The sequence below is a fragment of the Oxyura jamaicensis genome, chromosome 8 (genome assembly GCF_011077185.1).
Source record: "Oxyura jamaicensis isolate SHBP4307 breed ruddy duck chromosome 8, BPBGC_Ojam_1.0, whole genome shotgun sequence".
NCBI classification, from domain to species: domain Eukaryota; kingdom Metazoa; phylum Chordata; class Aves; order Anseriformes; family Anatidae; genus Oxyura; species Oxyura jamaicensis.
Window position 1 is genome coordinate 24,085,576 of NC_048900.1, and position 17,811 is coordinate 24,103,386.

The 17,811-nt window shown below is 40.5% G+C and overlaps 1 protein-coding gene across 4 annotated transcripts in view; it reads right to left on the bottom strand.

The window, feature by feature from the left end:
- BEND5 (BEN domain containing 5) overlaps positions 1-17,811 on the bottom strand; it is a 921,457-nt gene that overhangs the window by 148,032 nt on the left and 755,614 nt on the right. For all 4 annotated transcript variants that reach the window (XM_035333426.1, XM_035333424.1, XM_035333425.1 and 1 more), the window contains one exon: positions 8,741-8,852. In XM_035333426.1, the coding sequence (XP_035189317.1) occupies positions 8,741-8,852 (112 nt within the window). The remainder of the gene's footprint in view (positions 1-8,740; positions 8,853-17,811) is intronic.

The following is a 17,811-nucleotide window of genomic DNA, read 5'->3' on the forward strand; positions in this document are numbered from 1 at the left end:
TTGAGCTGCATGAACAAAGAGCGTGTTCCCAATGCTGTCTGAAGTACGAAAAATAAAATGGATCGGCTCGTTCCAGGCATTTTCACTTGCATCCTGTGAGAAGCCCCATCTCTAAGAAGCTCTGGCAAGGGCCAGCTGGAATTGACTGCTGCATCGTGCAGGAGTTCATCCTCCTCAGCGCTCATCAGTTCAAATGCAGCCACTGACTGAAGCAGACTTGTCAGTGACCTTGACTCAGACACAGTTTATAGAAGCACTTGCGGGAGAGCAGACACAAAGGGGGAATTTTTCATAAGTGGGTAAAAAAGAAATTTAAAAAAAATCTCAAATCCAGTGTCTCCCTGAAAAACAGAGAAGGGGAGGAGAAACATGAAACCAGAATTACTGAGGAGGAGCTTAAACATGTCTCCCAGGCTCAGCGAAACTCTCAGCACAGCACGGAACATGTCAGCCACTCCCTGATTAATGCTACTCTCCCCAGTGCAGATACTAAAAAAGGAATTTGAAAACATTACAACTGTAGGAATTACAGAAGGTAGAAGCAGAAAGAAGATGCAAGAGGGAGAAAAAAAAAAATCCATACAGAACCTCTGGTATACGTACAGACCAAAAAAATGTGTATATTATATAAAGGGAATACTTTCCTCTATTGACAAGGGGTAAATTCTTTGAAGAGATGGCTCTGATTCATCAGCAGGGTGCTGGCAGATGCCCCTAGAAAAACAGAGAACATGGCTGTACATCTTCAAAAATTATTTTAGGAGACACTATTTCCTCAGAGGGATTTTTGAGTTGTGTTCAGCCCCCCAGGCACGTCCCAGGAAAATACAACTGTGTTTTGATGGTAGAGAGGGTACTAAAGCTTTGATAAGTAATATTTTGATCCAAAGTAAAAGAGAAGAAGAGTTTGACTAAAGGCCCTGCAGAGCTGAGGAAAGACACAGGGTTGCTAAGCTAAAACTAAGAAAGCAACAACGCAAGTTCCATGTAATAGCAATAAAACACCCAGAAGAAAAGATAATAAGGTGTACAGCAGATCACTGCAAAGTGGAGGTCATAACTAACATGTCTGCCCCAAACAAAAAACGGCAGTACAGAAGAGAAAAATGTGCCTGATTTAGATGTGTAGAGCAGCCACTTGCCACACAGGTGCCCCAAGTCACAGGTTGCAAATATTACTGCAACATTTGGGAAACTGAAAGGGTTAACTAAAGGGATACCAATTTAGAGATATGATAGTGAATCACATGCTAATTTGTCTACAGATGCTTCAAACGCGTTTGAATGTAATGGAGAACAGCTTTGAAGTGTCAGGTACAAAAGCGGTCATTGCATCGAAGCTAAGATTTTGGCTTTGCTCTCTGGGATTGAAATGTTTCATTCTTCTGTGAGAGATGTAGGTTAGCTGAAACAGTGCCTACTCTAGCTACAAACATTACCAAAGTGTGAACAACAACAAAAATAAAATAATACCTGTGCCAGAGAATACCAGAGTGATATGATTAGCACACTGAGCACAGAAAGAAGTTTGCTAGATATAAACACTTTCCCAAGGGAGTCTAGAGTATTTGACAAAAGTGCAATGGAGCAATGTCCACAGCTAGATTATGAACACATCACTGTGACAAACAAAACAAAACAGAAACAAACAAAAGACTTGTCTAGGTTAGATGAAATGTGGCTTGTAATTCCCAGAGCTGTTACAAAAACAAGGTTATTTGCAGAGGTTATTAAACAGCACATTCCTTCCACAACCATCGCTTTAAGAAGTTCATGGTTCTAGGTGGGACTTCATCTAATGGTGTCAATGATTGCTAAGACATTATCAGAGAAATTATAGATTCACTTTTATATATACATTTGCATTTTGAAGATATGCATAGAGGCAGTTTACATATTGAAACAAATCCAAGAGAAGACGAAAAGAACAGTTTAATTGGAGATTAGAAGAGACCCTATAGAAGTCCATTCTATTTCCTCAGAATTGACTTATTTCTATCTAAACCTTTCCCAATGAACACCATAAAATTCTCCAGTGTCGAGATTCAGCATCTCCAGTAAATTTATTCAAGTGGTTAACTAGCTAGCAAGTTCCTTCTAATATTGCATGTTTAAAAGACCATGGGAAGGAAGCTGCTAAGATCAGAAGCTGCTTTAACTAGCAGAAATACAGAGCATATTAATGGCACAACTGTTTTTATCCCAAGAACAAAATGAAGTAGATTTATTAAAATTGAGTGAAAGAAGCAGAGGAATTCTTCTCCACTGTTTCTCCCACTCTCACAAGACCACTTACCAGAGGATACCATAGCTAACAAACTGGTCATGCACATGACATTTATTTTTGTCAGCAGATATGAAATGTATTAATCTTTAAGAGCTTAACAGGAATATTTTCCAACAGTTTGTATGAAGTATAACATTAGCTAGAGCATTACTAACCCTTGCTATGCTAGTCCAACAGAATGCAAGAAAACAAAGTCAAAGCCAAAATCCAAAGCACTTGCTAGCAAAAGCTATGGAATCAGACAATGATCCATCTGTTCCACTGCTAAATGTTGACTTAGCAGCAGTGAAAGAAGGGTCGCCTTTACTGGCATTTTGTTCAGCAAAGGACTGAAATAAGAATTATATTCACAATTCTAAAAAGTTACCCTTCAGTCAGTAGGGACTTGTAAAATGGAAGCAGTACAGGGCATTTCTACAATGGCAACCAAGTGGCACAAACGTCACAGAAAGCAGCCACAGGGTTATCCTAGTTGAACACACACTGCATAAGAAGAGGTAGCATCTCTAGTTTCATAAGTAGAGAAATAAGAGGCAGCATGTTGGCCATTCTGCCTGTGAACAGCTCAGAATAACATGCAGAATATTAATTTATTGGTGAAAATTGATGCCTGATGACAGATAATTTGATGCCTGAGTGAAAACCATCAGGTACAAATGACAACCCAGGATGTCTGATGGACTGAATGTTGCCTCTTAGTAGGCTGTTACAATTCAATATTGAGTTAACAATGATTATTCATTACCATTGTGTTGTTTAGCTAGGGAAGGAAGTCTAAAGGCTCTGCTAACAGCAAAATGGAGCCAGGTAGCGTGTTATGCTACAGATCTCATTACACTTTGTTAATCTGTTATGACTCCATATACCAGATGATACAGACCTCAGCTGATTTGTTTGGCTCTTAGTGATTTCTGAGCAATACCAAGCCTTAACCCACAGCCTGTCCAAACGTTTATTAACATCCAAACTGGCTTCAGCTGGAATGAGAGTCAGCTTATAATTTTGCAGTGAAATATATTCCACTTTGTTGCTCCAATTCATAACAGGACCAGGGAAGATGATGAGGGAAAAAGAATTTTTGAGCAGAAAACAATTGCTTCCAGTCATTCCAATGTTAGATTAGATAATAGTACTTGTGGGCTTATAGTATAAGAAGCCTAAGTGTGCAATTTTGATATGAAACTCTTGCAAAAATCTGTTATTATACTTTGTCAACTATCCAGTATCACATTGATGATAATACTAATAACATCATTTCACGAGATGAGTGGAAGTAGAGCCTCTAAGACTGACACAATTTGAAGGGCTGACAAAAGGAAATTTTATGTCACACTCCAGCAAAGTATATACATCTAAGATACCATTTTTTTATTATTATATTTTTTTTTCCTCCCCTCTTAATGCAGAGTTGTCTGGTGAAGGATGTAGCACTGCCAGGGGCAGAGAGGATGAGAGTTCACTAAAGTGGTGTTGCCATTAGGGATAGTTGCAAGCTGTAAAGTATCAGCTAAATGTTTCTAAGCTTTCATTTTGTGACCTAGCTTTCCATGGAATCAGAACATTTCCCTCAAAATATGTCACCGCCTTTATAACCAGGGTCACTAGAAAAACAAAAATTCTGATTTTCACCCCAACAAAAGTTCAAGATAACAAAGAACATTTGGGGTTGGATCTTCAGCACACGTAACACTCCCCTAGCATCTCTACAATTTGAACACTGATCCTGCACAGTCAAAACTGCCTTTCTTGACAGTACATTATAGATGTAGCTATGGAAAGCCTAGGAGAAGAGTTGCTTAACAACAGCAGCGACTGCCACCAGTCTAAACAGAAAGGAGACAATGCTAGTCAGTGAGAGCTGTATGCAGAAGGGCAGTGGTGACTGAATGCCTATGTCAAGCACTAACAACTGAACTGTATCTTTGAAAGATGCCAGTACATGGGATCTTAAAGCTCTCAAACCCAGAAAAGTTGCTATTCAGTCTTAAAAGCCAGCCCCAAGTCTGCAGTGTTATGTTTACTCATCCCTTATTATTAACTGTTGTCAGCAGACACCCACAAAGCCCACAGGCAAAACATCTCTTTCCCTCCCTCATGCCAGTGCACAGCAATAGTAGATTGCCATCAGTTAATTCATCAGCCCATGTGACAGGTGTCTGTGGGGTGGATAGAGTGGTTCCAGCCCAGAGGATGACTCAGACTCCAGCATGCTGGGGCTACGTTTCAGCTGTGTGTTTTGGTTTTGAAACAAGGAAAGCTTTCACTTGGAATTGTATTAAAAGTTTGCAAAGGCTGCAACACTCCAAAGTAAGGAATGGGAAGTGTAAAGTTGTCTGTGCAAAAATAATTGAAGACTTTGGTGTATGTGTGCATAACAAAGGCGGCGATAATTAATGAGCACACATCAGGTTAGGTGTTGGTCCCTCTCCCCCAGTTAGGTCTCCAGCTCCTTCAGGGCACAAGGTGAATGCTGTCTAATACAAGAAACACTTGCATGTAGGACTCCAGCTTCAATGACAACAGGCAATGGAAAACAGGTGAATGACAAGAAACTAATCTGGTCCCAGTCAACTTAAATTATCTATCTCAAATGAGTAGATACTTATGCCATAACTGTCTCTGCCTCTGTTCCCAATTCATACAAGGATAATGTAATTGTCTCTTACAGAGGTGCCACGAAAAATAATTAATTTTTCTGAAATGCTCTCATGGTATAGCAATAAGCAACATAAAAAGCCCACAAGGAGATTAACAATCCTATCCTCTATTCAGGATCTGAATAGCACACAGTAAATACAGGACAGGGCTCCACAATGAACACAAGCTAAAACAAAACTCTGAATAGCTGCGTACTGTGTGAAAGTTTTCCATTTGGAGAATTCAGGGAGGCAAAAGGCTGAACAAGAGAATAACATGAGCCCCTGTGGTTAAAGACAACATCGCAATGTACACACTCAAGGGGACTAAGCCAACACTGAACACGCTACCTAAATCCACTCGTTAAATCTTTTTTAAAGAGCTCAGTTGCTCCTCAGGATAGGTGCTGTATGGCCACATGAAGCCAAACAAGCAGTTCTACTGCTCTCTGTCTCGGAGGCTTCATGTTATCCCAGAGGTAAGCACTGTTTGATTTCCATAAACCATCCATATTCTGAGCTTGCCATTGCTGAGCACTCAACCACCTATCCAAAACATATCCTGCCTCACCATAAGGACACAAGGAACACTGTTGAAGTCAGCAAGATGGTTCATGTGTTTAAATCCTGTTGTACTGATCAAGAATCTTCAGCCAACATTTCAAGATGTAGAAGAGTAAATCTGTCACTTCAGTCTCACCTGTAGTACTGACTAGATTCAGAGCTGACAATACCCCCCAATTCATGTAGGCCAACACAGTGACAACGACTTACTATCAGAAGTGATTGTTTCAAAATCAATGACAGAGAAACATGGGAAGTTTTTGATCTCCAGTGTCCTCACCCATCCACTTCCCCCTAAAGATATGGTCATTATGGAATTTAAAACTCTTTAAATAAGCATCAGTGTAAAGCCCAGAAGAACAAAAGAGAACCACAGATGCATTGGTTTATTTTTATACAGTAACTACAGTAAACACTTAGCCTTGGATCATTCAATGATGGAATCACTGTCGCTATAGCATTGTGTGCGTGCCTCATACCCACTTAACTTATTTCTGTGTCAGTCATCCTCCCCCCTCTGGAATGAACTTTTTTCAAAGGAATCAGCTTATCTTCCCTACTGCAGCAGCAGCAGAAAAATCCTCCTATACAGTAACACTTAAAATGTGGTTTTATGCTCTTATGGCAGCTAATTTTCCTTAAATGATTTAAAGGGAATGAATACATCTAAAGGGCTTGCACCAAGCCACTCTGGAACAGCAACATGAAGCTAAACTTCCTCTGCTTTAAACAACCCAGTCTCCTCTGGGCAGCTCCTCAAGAGAGATCTTGTCTGGAGGGGGAGAGATGGAGGTTATATTTAATTCCAATATTTTGCAGGCGTCATTACTTTGCATTTTATTTCATTTCATATCCCCCAGTGTGGGGAGACTTCAGGTGAGGAGAGGGTGGCAGGACAAACCTTTTCAGATGTATATTCCCTGATCCATCACAGTTCAACAACAGCTCCCTTGCTACTGGTTCACCTATGCACGCAGCCAGCCCTCTATCATGTGCTACTCATCTAAAAGTTACACTCTATGCCTGGGCAGCACTTAAAATTTTAGCAGTCTGAAGTGATTCAAAGCAGGTTTCTCTTCTGGCCCTGACAGGAGGAGAGAAAAGGTTTTTATCTCAAGTACTTTAAAAAAACAGCCACTATTAAAGCAGGATGGCGCATGTACAGCCCCATGCCCTCTCTCAGAGGCCTCTGGCACGTTTTCCCCTTTTGTCCCAGAACTTCGGATGTGGTCTTTTCATACAAATATAACTGGGATCAGAGGGACTAAGAATATGATATTGTCTGGAAAAAAGAAAAGAAAACAACAACAACAAAAAAACTTATATTGCTGTCTGTCTCAAACTGACAGAATGGTTGGTATTGACTAGGGGATCATAAAACCAGACAACAGTTTTTTTTGGTGAGTAGATAATTCACTGAGAAATGAAACTCTGAAGAGACATCTGAACTTTGCTAGTAGTTTAATACAAAAAAGAATCCTAAATTGCATTTAAAAAAAATTAAATAACCCTGAAAATGAAATGTTACATTTGTGTTTGAAAGGCTCCTTTTCTTTCCCTCAGAAGGAAATGAACTGAAACTGGTTCATCTCAGGTTGATCACTGGAGAGGGGTGGGAGACAGAAATTGAGGAGAAAAAGATTTCCATTTCATAACAACTCTGACCGGACATTTTTTTTTGATTTTTCATTTCAGCTAACACAGCAAATAAATTTATTCTTTGCACACAGGGAAACAGGAAACTACCAGAGTTTTCAAAGCTTTGTTAGAATGGGACAAACCTGAAAAGAATTTTTCTCCCAAGAATAGCTTTATTTTACTGACAGTGACTTTTAATAGTGCTGTGTTGCTTTACTAGTTATAGGATTTTCCCTACACCCAACCTTCTTGTAATGTTTAAGGACCTCTTTGTCCCTGGAAAACAAAACAACAAACAAAAAAAATCTGCTCAGACAAAAGAACCTGCATGCTCTTTCCATCTTCAAGAAGAAAATTATCTTGTTCTTTGGAGAAGAAAATAAAAGAAAGACCAAACTAGCTGGAATGCTCCTTTCTTTACTGTCCATCATCACCACTCTAATATAAGATATATTAAGAGCCGTAGTCACAAGCACAATTCTAGGTGCTGCACAAACAGAACAGAAGAAAATGTGAGCCAAACAATTGGTGATCTTAGAAAATATTTTACATACAATAGTGTCCTAAATATGGGGTAGATTCCTACCTATAAACTTACCATTTTTGTGCCTAAAACCCCTTCTGTACAGGTATTACTACTATCTGGAATATAAAAGGTTCAATTAAGATGTACTGGCAGAATCAGGAGTTAAACTAAAAAAGCTCTTATTCTGTATATAATGTAGCCAGCAGCAAGAATTATTCTCTTTATTAACAAGGCAAACCAGGTCCTTTTTTTTTTTTTCCTTTTTTTTTTTTTTTTTAATACATTAACTGAAAGAAAAAAGAAAAAAAAGAAAATGGGGAATTAAAGATTCAAATGCTATTTCCATAATGTGAGGCATACAGAAAGGACAAATTTCAGGAATTCCACAAAGAAAAAAATAATAAGCTATAAAATCTCCTCTTATTTTTTTGGTAGTGATTTTTTCCTACCCATCTCCATCTTTGTTCAGCAGTTTTTCCTTAGGTGCCACATTCAATAATCCTTCTGCACTTTGATGTCAAACATTCAATAGCTGTCTGCCTCCCTCCCACTCCTCTTCTCCATATTCCCTGCAATCCATCTCCTCTGATTAGCTAAGATTTCACCTTCAAGAACACCTCTGCTTCTGAGTGAGCACGAATGTGTGCGTGCGTATTTATATAATATTTGCAAATATTATCCTCCTCCTGCTCTGCACGCTACATAGCAACCCCTGCTGGAGCTCTGGATTAAGCATCAATGCCATTCAGTAATTCAATTTGGGGGGCCTGCTGTTTCAAATCCAGCTCAGGACATCACGAGAGCAGCTCGATTGAATTTAGGCCCTGCTTTCAGCATTATTTCATATTTAATCTGAGCTGAACTTCATTTCACTTACTCTCTCCACTCCGATACTTCCTGCAACAAAAGGCACTTCAGGTGTTCCCTGATCTCATGCAGTGGGGGTGGTGTTTGCTTGCTTCTCTCTTATTTTGGTTTGCCACTGGATTAAGCCACGTCAGAGTTGCTGGCAGCTTGCACAACCCCACAGGAGGAGACAAAGAGTACCTTAGCTGAGCGGCTGTTCTGGAGTTACTTCTCCCCACTCACCGGGTTGTTGTACATCTCAATGATGAGCTGTTTTACTCCGTGCAGGGTGGGATGAGCCCATGGAGATGGATTTGCCCAGTGCCGGTTTAAATCGAACCCCATCAGGGAGCACCTGCAAACACACAAAAACACAACACAAAGGACATATATGGGCTGCAGCCCCTCCTGGCTTCAGATGTAGATTTAGGGCTGTATTCTGCAGCTGCATAAGTTATTCTTATTGAATAAGTTATTCTTACAGGAAAAAAAAGAAAAAAGAAAAAATAATAATAATAATAAATTCTCCCCTGAGGACAAGGAAAGCCTGGAGCAACAGCCACTGTTAGAAATAACACGAGCAGCCAATATCTGTGGAATATCTACATTTTTGGTCATTCAGCCTTCTTCCCATGCACAACACAGATATTCCCTCTGTCCTTCGCCTTTCACCAGCTTGCCACACTGGTGCTGGAAGAGCCTGCCTGGCCCTTGAGGTTCAAGTCTCTTCAGAGCTGCAGCTGGGGGTCTAAAGCTATGAGAATAATTCATGCACTGCATCACCAGGCCTTTACTTTGCCCTCAGTCAGGCCTTGACTCAGCAAAGCTGTTAAGAGCATTGAAATCAATGGCCATTAAGTATGTGCTTAAAGGATTTAAAGCATGAATGCAACTGTTCGCTAACCCAGGGCCTCAGTCTCTTTCCCTCCTGCAATTGCCTATGAGAAAATTAGCCAGCCAAGACGCTAAGTTAAAACGTTTTTTGGCCATCAGATCTTGTGGTCAATGAAACATGCATGTCACTTTGGCTTCTCCTTCCTGTCCTGGCTCATCTCCCTCGTAGCATGCTGCATTACATTTGATTCAGCTGCCCTCGGTCCCATGGAGTAATATTCCCTTCCGAGTGAAGCCCCATTAAAACTCAGTGTACTGGTGGCAGGGTGAATGCACGAGAAATTAAAAATCTAGAGGAGGCACTGATATGAGGGGAAAATCATTTCCCTTGCCTACTGCAGAGATCACCTAGACAATCTCTGGCCACTGATACAACCTGGGAGTTAAATCCCTTCTACTGTCTCCGTCCGAGTTTGGGACCAGTGAAGCTCAAACTTCAGGAACTGCAACTCCCACTTCAGGAACTGAGACCTGAAATCAGCTCAGGAATTCTATGAAAGGCCATACAAAGTCCACAGAAATAATAAAAGCTCAGACAGAAATGCAACTTTCTATATAATACAAGCAAACAAACAAAAAAAAATCAACTTCTTTGTTAAGCCTTAAATCTTCTTGAGAAAACAAGAGCTTTCATTGATCCCTGGTCTATTATGAGAATGTCTGTTCAGCCTTAATCTTTTAAACACACCTATGTAAACAACAGAGACTTACTCCAGTGGCACTATCATTCAACAAAAATTCTAAGAATCTAGAGACCAAAAACTATAAGTTTAACTGGCAAAAGGAAATGAAAATGCTTCCACTTCTCTAGCAGTCGAAATAAATGACTGTGAATATCAATCCCAAATAAAAGCTAGAGACAGGTGAAATGCTCAGAAAAGTGAGGGGATGAAACCAGAGATGCGGTGGAGAAAGCGTGGAGAATGCCACTACCTTGTCTTGGTCATCACCAGTCTGCTTGTCTAGAGAACAGCTGTGCTTCTTCTCCGGACACCCCAACAATTCCACAGACAATCATGACTGTTGTCTCCAGCTCATGATAAAGCAAAGCACATTAGAGAAGATTTCTCCCCCACTCCCCTTTTTTGGTCTTAATATAAAATCTTTCCAGTTGGCTCAGCTAATCCTACCTTCTTCTGATCTCACAGACATTGATATAAAATCAGAGGTACTTTCATAGACGTAGGTGGAATTACACTGGGATAAAACCCGTGTAAGAACAGAATCACAGGAACATGGTTTTCAATTAACATACAGAGACTGGTCATCATCGTAAGTCTTACTGCATTTTGGAACAATATCAAACAAATGGCAAGCTCACTCTGCAGGACAAGTTTGTTAACAGATCAGAACCTCAGTTCATACCCCCTTATGGATGAAGTGTCCCATTTACATTTGTTTTATTTTATTTCAAACTAATAACATTATAAAAAGCAAGTGTATTTTTATTCCATTATATTGCTCTCCAAAGCACATTAAAGTGGGCAAGCTACAGAACACCAAAAGCAAACTTTACATTCATACATGGGTTGTCAATATTGTATTTGGGACTTGGGACTTCTTGGATAACGTTGTATAAGTCATTCCTATAGGGAACAGAAGTAAGCAATACCTAATTTATGGAAGATACCAAGGCATTGCAGTTTGCAGTATCTAAATTTGCCACGAATCTCTGGTTAGTGCAGAATCTAATAGTTCATTTCAAGCAAGAAGAATAGTTGAAAATCGTTGTCTTCACTCAAGAAGACTTCATAAACACAAAGAAGCAATGCTTGACAAACAAGATATTCATTTGGGAAGCTCCTCTGAGTTCTATTTAATAGGATCCCAAATTAATTTCCAAATATTATTTAGCTAGTCTTTGATGTGATATATCACATCTTTATCAATGTAAGAACAATTAATTCAATTTCTGATGGAGGCATTAGTATTACTTTCCAGTCTGGGAACAATGTAATATTTTTTCCTCCTTTAAGTCTCTCTCTCTCTCTCTTTTTTTTTTTTTCTTTTTTTTTTTTCCCTTTCTTTATTCATCTGTTGCAAACTTGTGGTCTCTCTAAGGAAACATCAAGTTGTGTTCCTTGGTACTTCAGATTTGATTATTGACTCTTTTACATGTAGAGCTTTCTCCCTAAGCTCACATATATCAGGACATGACCAAAACACAGAGTAAGAGTCTCCCACATGCCTATTACAGATGCTGCACTCATTATTTTCTCTTGCTCCCAGATGATGTGATCTCCCTCGTGGTAGTACCTCCAGTGCAAGCACTTGAACAGGATAACTTAAGAATTGCATTTTGCACTGCTTTTTAATTCCCCCTACCAAGCACAAAATAGTTCGTTTCCAGTACACATTGCTTGCTGTTTCCATTGCTTAACTGTTTACTTTCTGCTTCAAGCATTGGGTAGGCAAAGGGGAAATAGAGGTATGTTCTGGAAACAGAAGCTCTGCAATAGGAAACAATTATGTTCTAATACAATACAGTACCTTTCAGGATTTAAGACCAGCTTGCTCTCTCAATTAGACTGCAGGTGGCCTCGGTGTTGTTCCTCATATAACTAAGTATTCCCCAGATCTGTCCTATTGAGATTAGGTTTATTTCGTGCAGTAAAGTGTTCTGTACAAAACTGACAAGGTGAAAAAAATACAACCCACCTAAAAACCATCAAAGGACAGTTTAAGAATAATCTTTGAATCTCTGAAAAGTGATGTGGAGGAGACCAGAACAAGAGACATTACAGACTCCAACAGGTGCAAGAGAAGACAAAAGTGCTTCCAAAATTAGCAAGGGATGGAGGAAGTGAACATCTCTAGAGTAAGGGCACCAGAAAATACTCCAGTACGTTACATTTGATGTCCAGGCCCATGAGTGCTCTTATTAATGGTAGTACTGACATGGAGCCAGAGAAGAAGGACACACACAGGCTATCACAGGTTAGAGGTGGAATCAGGTGTAGGTGTGTTTTCTACAACAACAAAAATGTAGCAGCAAACTTCTGCTATCTCCTGATTGTGGCCATCATTCACTCTGTGAAAACCTGGGCTTTGTATCAGTCATTGCTGACCCGAAAGAATGACATACATCTTAAAATATTTAAGCTGTTAACAATTACGTGAATATTGGATTGTGATGGCTAGGGTTTGCTAGGTATACATACCACTTACTATGTTCCTGTTCTGTGACAACACACATTTAAATCAGGTTCTGTTGCTACACTTGTTGAATTAGAATTCTCTTTTCACAAATGTTCTTCAGCCTTTTTCTAAAATTTCTATATTCTACCAGCAGATAAATTTATTACAGTGTTTACAAATTTACATAAACACAGTGCAAATTCAGTCAAAGCAAATGAGTTTCAAAATTGAAATGGAAACTGAAACATTTTGCAGTATTTATCCTCCCTACTTGGGAGACAGCCAGATCTCAAGAGGTTACCAGCTCCACTCAGTAAAACCAAAGATGTTCAGACCAGCATTCAGCTTGCTGGGCAATCATCTGGACAGAACCTCTTTGCTTCTGAGGGCTTAACTCAACAGGGGCTTTAAGGACTTCCTATGCAGCTGCTTTAATGAAAACATCCTTGTTCCTTGCTAGAGATGAGGAAGGCTTAGCACCAAGGCCTATGCTAGGTTTATTTTTAGGGCTGCTTCCTATTCTTTCAAGCTGTGTATTTTCTTTCTGGAACCTCCAAGTTACAGAAACTTCCAGGACCTCTGTATTCCTTTCACTTGGGCTCTTCTCCCTCCCCTGTTCATTTTTTCTACTGTGTGAGTCCAAGTCTCTTGCTAACAGACCCATTTCCACAAGGTGAGATATGGAGAATAATGGAGGAAAAGAGTTAAAGAAATCCTTTTTCATGGCATATGATTTAATACAAAGAAAACTCTACACTCTTCCCTTCAGCTTTGTAAGGTTGCGTTGGTTCATTGGATCAGTACCAGGTGAATCTCTAGATAATATTGCACACAAAGCCAGGGAGTTCAAATCCACAAATGGCACTACTGACAGGGTTAGGATTTGAAATTGAAAAGGTAGTGGGGGGACCTCAGGCTTATTGCAATACAAGCAGAGACAGAGGGTAATTGGTCTCTATTGTTGCACTTCGAGGCAAGAGTAACAGCAAGGAACTGCTGAGAGACTGCAGCCTGCAATATCACGCAGGAAGAGTAGGTGTGCAGTGTGAGAGCGAATACAAGAGGAACACATGGAAGACTTGTTTCTTTTAATAAATATATCATTTTAAACCTGTTATATTCACGACATTTTACAAATCAACTCTACACCTGCTGTTGTCGGCAAAGTCAGAGTCTTCATTAGTGAGCATTTCATCATGTGGGTGCTTGGGGTTTGCAATTTATGCATTTGCCTATTATTCATTAAAGAGGATTCACTCAAGCCTACACGTTCGAAGGCAATTAGGTAGCAAGACATTCTAACACTCCAGTTACAGAGAATCCCCCTCCCAGCTCTCTCCCCCCTTCCCAGCTTTCTGCATTTTTAATTTAGAGCTCTGGAAACCTTCACAAAGGCTATTTAACATAACCACTGCAGTGTGCTCCAGGCAGAACACGAGTGGCCATACAGAGCAGAACAGCATTAGCTACCAGAGACCACATGGTGGAGTAGATGTTTACAGAATGAGCGCTGCATGGTGTACTGACATAATTTTAAATAGTACATGACGGTTAAAGATGTGTTTCTCCATTTTCTGTGTAAACAATGTTAAATAAGAATAAACACAAAGGGATATTTTCTCCTTCTGATGAATACATGCATCTCTCAGAGTTGGTAATAGGCGCTACAGACACGCACCAAGGAGAATACACATCCCCACCTGACACGGGCAGACTCCCTTCTCTGATCTGTAGGATACATCTCAATTCCAGTATTTTACTCTCCCTACACACCCTGGGTCCTCAGTAATGCCAGAAGGATTCCTGGGCATGAAGCAGAGCACTGGAAATAAAAACGCATCCAGCGTATAGGAGAATCCTGAGGTGTTTCTGGGATGTAAGACAGTAAGAGCTGATCATTACTGCACGTCTCTTCCTGCACATTCTGCAGCAGTGTGCCCAGCCCACTTTTCCATTTTTCAAGGGACACAGTTTCCAGCACATCCCCAGGGAGACAAGTCACAGTTTAGCAAAACCCTTCACTAAGAAGTGTGTGTCCAGCCCCACAGGTTGGTCTCTCCACATGCCCACTCTGCAGGGGCAGGTCTCGCCCATCCTGCCCCAGGACGGTGTTCCTGAGACTCCCCGCTGGGTGCTGAGTCACACGGGCACATCAATCTTGCATACCCAGGTGCAAGTAACTGAGAACACCTACAGTTCTTCCATTTTAAAACCTGATTCATTTTTTGGCCTTTTCAAAACCAAACATATTGCTCACTTAATGAGAAGAAACCAGCAGAGTTTTTCACACCTTTTGGATTCCCAAAAATTTCCACTGTGGACGCTGACCATTCAGAAATTTCATATGCACAGACTGCGGTGCAGCATATACAAACTTTCTTTCCCAATAGAATCCACAAACCACCTGCAATTCATGGATCACAACCTGGTAGCATCTGAGAAGGAGAATTCCAACTTCACATGTGATTAATTTACCCAACTCCCAGCTCTCTGAGGGCTGTCAGCAGGCCAAACTCCTCTAGGTCCTCCTTCCCAGTTTTCCTGACATTTCACATCTTCTGCACAACATCCCCAAAAGTTTCCCTTCTGAAAGGCAGACGGGGAGGATAAGATAAACTCATCACTGGTGTTCACAGAAAACAACACACACATAAGCATTTCCCAAGACGCAGCTTATCTTGAGTCCTGCTTTCATTCCCACTTCTGCCCCTTCCTAAGACTATTTAGCTTATCTGACACACAACACCTCCCAGTTATTAGCAAGCACTCCAGCTGCTGTACACCAACATTTCCCCACATTACAATACATATTTCACATTGGTCTTGTCAGATGAAGTCAGCAGTCTTGCTTAAAACCAACTGCAGGCAAGAGGAAAGGAGTAGCGTGTTCCCTCTAGACTGGTATTATATGAACAGCCCCCCAAAATGGTTCAGGTGTTACTGTCAGATCTATTACACACCGAAAGCTGTGGTTAAAGGAGCCAACCTTAATGTCACAAATCTGTGCTCTTAGAATTTGGATGTGCCACAGCTGCGCAGATGCATACAACCTTCATTCAGCCCTGTGTATGTCATTATTATGACACAGTCTTCAACTGCCAGAGCACAGGGTCCTTTTCCACAGGGTTCTTGCTTTATTCCACACACAGGATAAACACCGTTCATTAATGAGTGGATTATTCAATATTTTGTCTTTTCCTTATTGCTCTATATTCAGCCCTAGGCTCCTGCATGCTACTCAAAGCCTCCTCCAAAGACAGCTATTCAGTTCCTCATTGCTTTTCTGAAGTGCTTAGCACGGCAGGACACAATTGCTTTATAAGCACTGATGGACTTATTTGCCCAACTGCATTGGTACAAGAGGGAACCACATTGTCCCCAGTTCATAGAAGAGCAATCAGAATACAGTGAATTGGTTAAAAGGCACACACTAATTTGGACCACTGTATCTGAGAGGCTAAAGACAGGATTTTTTTTTTTTTTTTTTTTCAAGAGAACTTCACCTAATATAGCATGTTATGTATTCACCATCTAACAGTCTGATTTGAGCTGAAGCTGACTGTACTCTTCTCCAAATCTGACCTGAAATGACAACACAGGCCGTTAGAATATTAGAAACAGTCAAGTCTAGGAATTAGGATAGTTAGACGTGAGGGTTGCTATAAAATGTTAAGTTATTAATGGTTTATATATGGGTTTCAGGTGTCTTTTGGTTATACCTTTATTCACCCATTTTGCTTGGCTTTGGAGTTTACTGCTGCAGTGAACTCTGTCCAAGACCTCTATCTTGTCTGTGCTCTCATACTTAGTGGTTGATCTTGCCCTTTCTCTCCTGAACAGCATTTTCCAATTACTCCACTACACTGCAGCTCGTCAGACTATTTGCCTCCCAAACTACCCCCTGTGCTGAAGCAGTGCTGGTACTCACACATCCTCAATAGGTCCATGCCAGAACTCAGCCAGAAGCAGTCTATCTCCAGCATCTCAAAGGCCTTCTCCTCTGATCTCCAGAAGTGCAAGTTTGACTTGATACCCAAACTACTAGGAAGGTGTGCTCTGTTCTGATGAGATGGAAACCTGCTAGCTGAATACTGCCTAGCAAGGCTTAAGTGCCCAGCACCAGAGAGCACAATCCCTGGCTTCCTTTTATAACTGTTTGCTAACAGGCTCTAACACTTAGGTATTTCTCACCCTCATACACAGCCAGGATATTGATTGTATCCCTGCACGGTCTTGCCATGTCTGTAACTAGCTCAGCTTGCAAATGGCTTTTTGAATTGGGTACATAAATATCCGTCCATTTCTGAGTTGGCAGAAGAGAAGGCCCCTTTATCGTCTCTGCACAGCATTACTCAACACATACCCATTGTGTGCAAGCAGCCTACCCATGCTTCACTAGTTATAGCCTAACTTTCACCCACAGTTAGAGTCATGGGTACATCCATTAGCCAGGTATTCCTATACAGAGTCCCTTTGCCACCTATTACGTGAAAAATTTACAACTGTATGGAAAGTCCTGAACAAAACCCCAGGCCCCATAATATTCCAAAGGGGGGGCAAATGACCCAGTGGTTCACTTACGGCAATAACATAAGACTGTGGAGACCTTTTATGCAACCTATGGAAAAATTGCAATGTCTCAGTTCTCCTCTTGTAAAAATAATTATATTACTGACCCTCCATGGTGTTTTGAAAGGAAATATGTGAAGGATTATGAAATACTTTGGTGCTATAGCAATGGGAATATATTAGGCTTTATAGATGGAGTTTAAGTGGTTTATGGAATCTCAGGAAGGTTTTCTGACATAGCCTGAATTGTAGGGAGATTCGCTTCCAACAAGGCTGCACTACTTCTCACTTAACATTTGCTTCTGAAATACTTGTAAGAGCAATAACATATCCCAGCCTCATTTTATGAGAGAAACTCAGAGTTTTTATTTATATATGTATATATTTATATACCCACACAGCTACATATATATGTATCAGTGAATATTTCCTCTTGCCCCTTCTATACACAAATCCTTGTAAGTAAAGATTTTTTCCTCTCAAATGTGTCTCTATTCTCACTTTAATTTTCAAGGTCATCTGGCCCACTGGGTGTGTTACGTATTGCTGTCTAATTAAAGAGAGCACATTAACCTTACTCTATTAGGTTGTTTTAGTACCTGCCAGCCGAATGCTGTGCATTTAGCAAAGGGACAATGTGGCCAAGTCGATTTAAAAAACAAAACAAAACACCTGAGCATTTGTCTTTGGAAAGTCCACCAGAAACTCTGAGA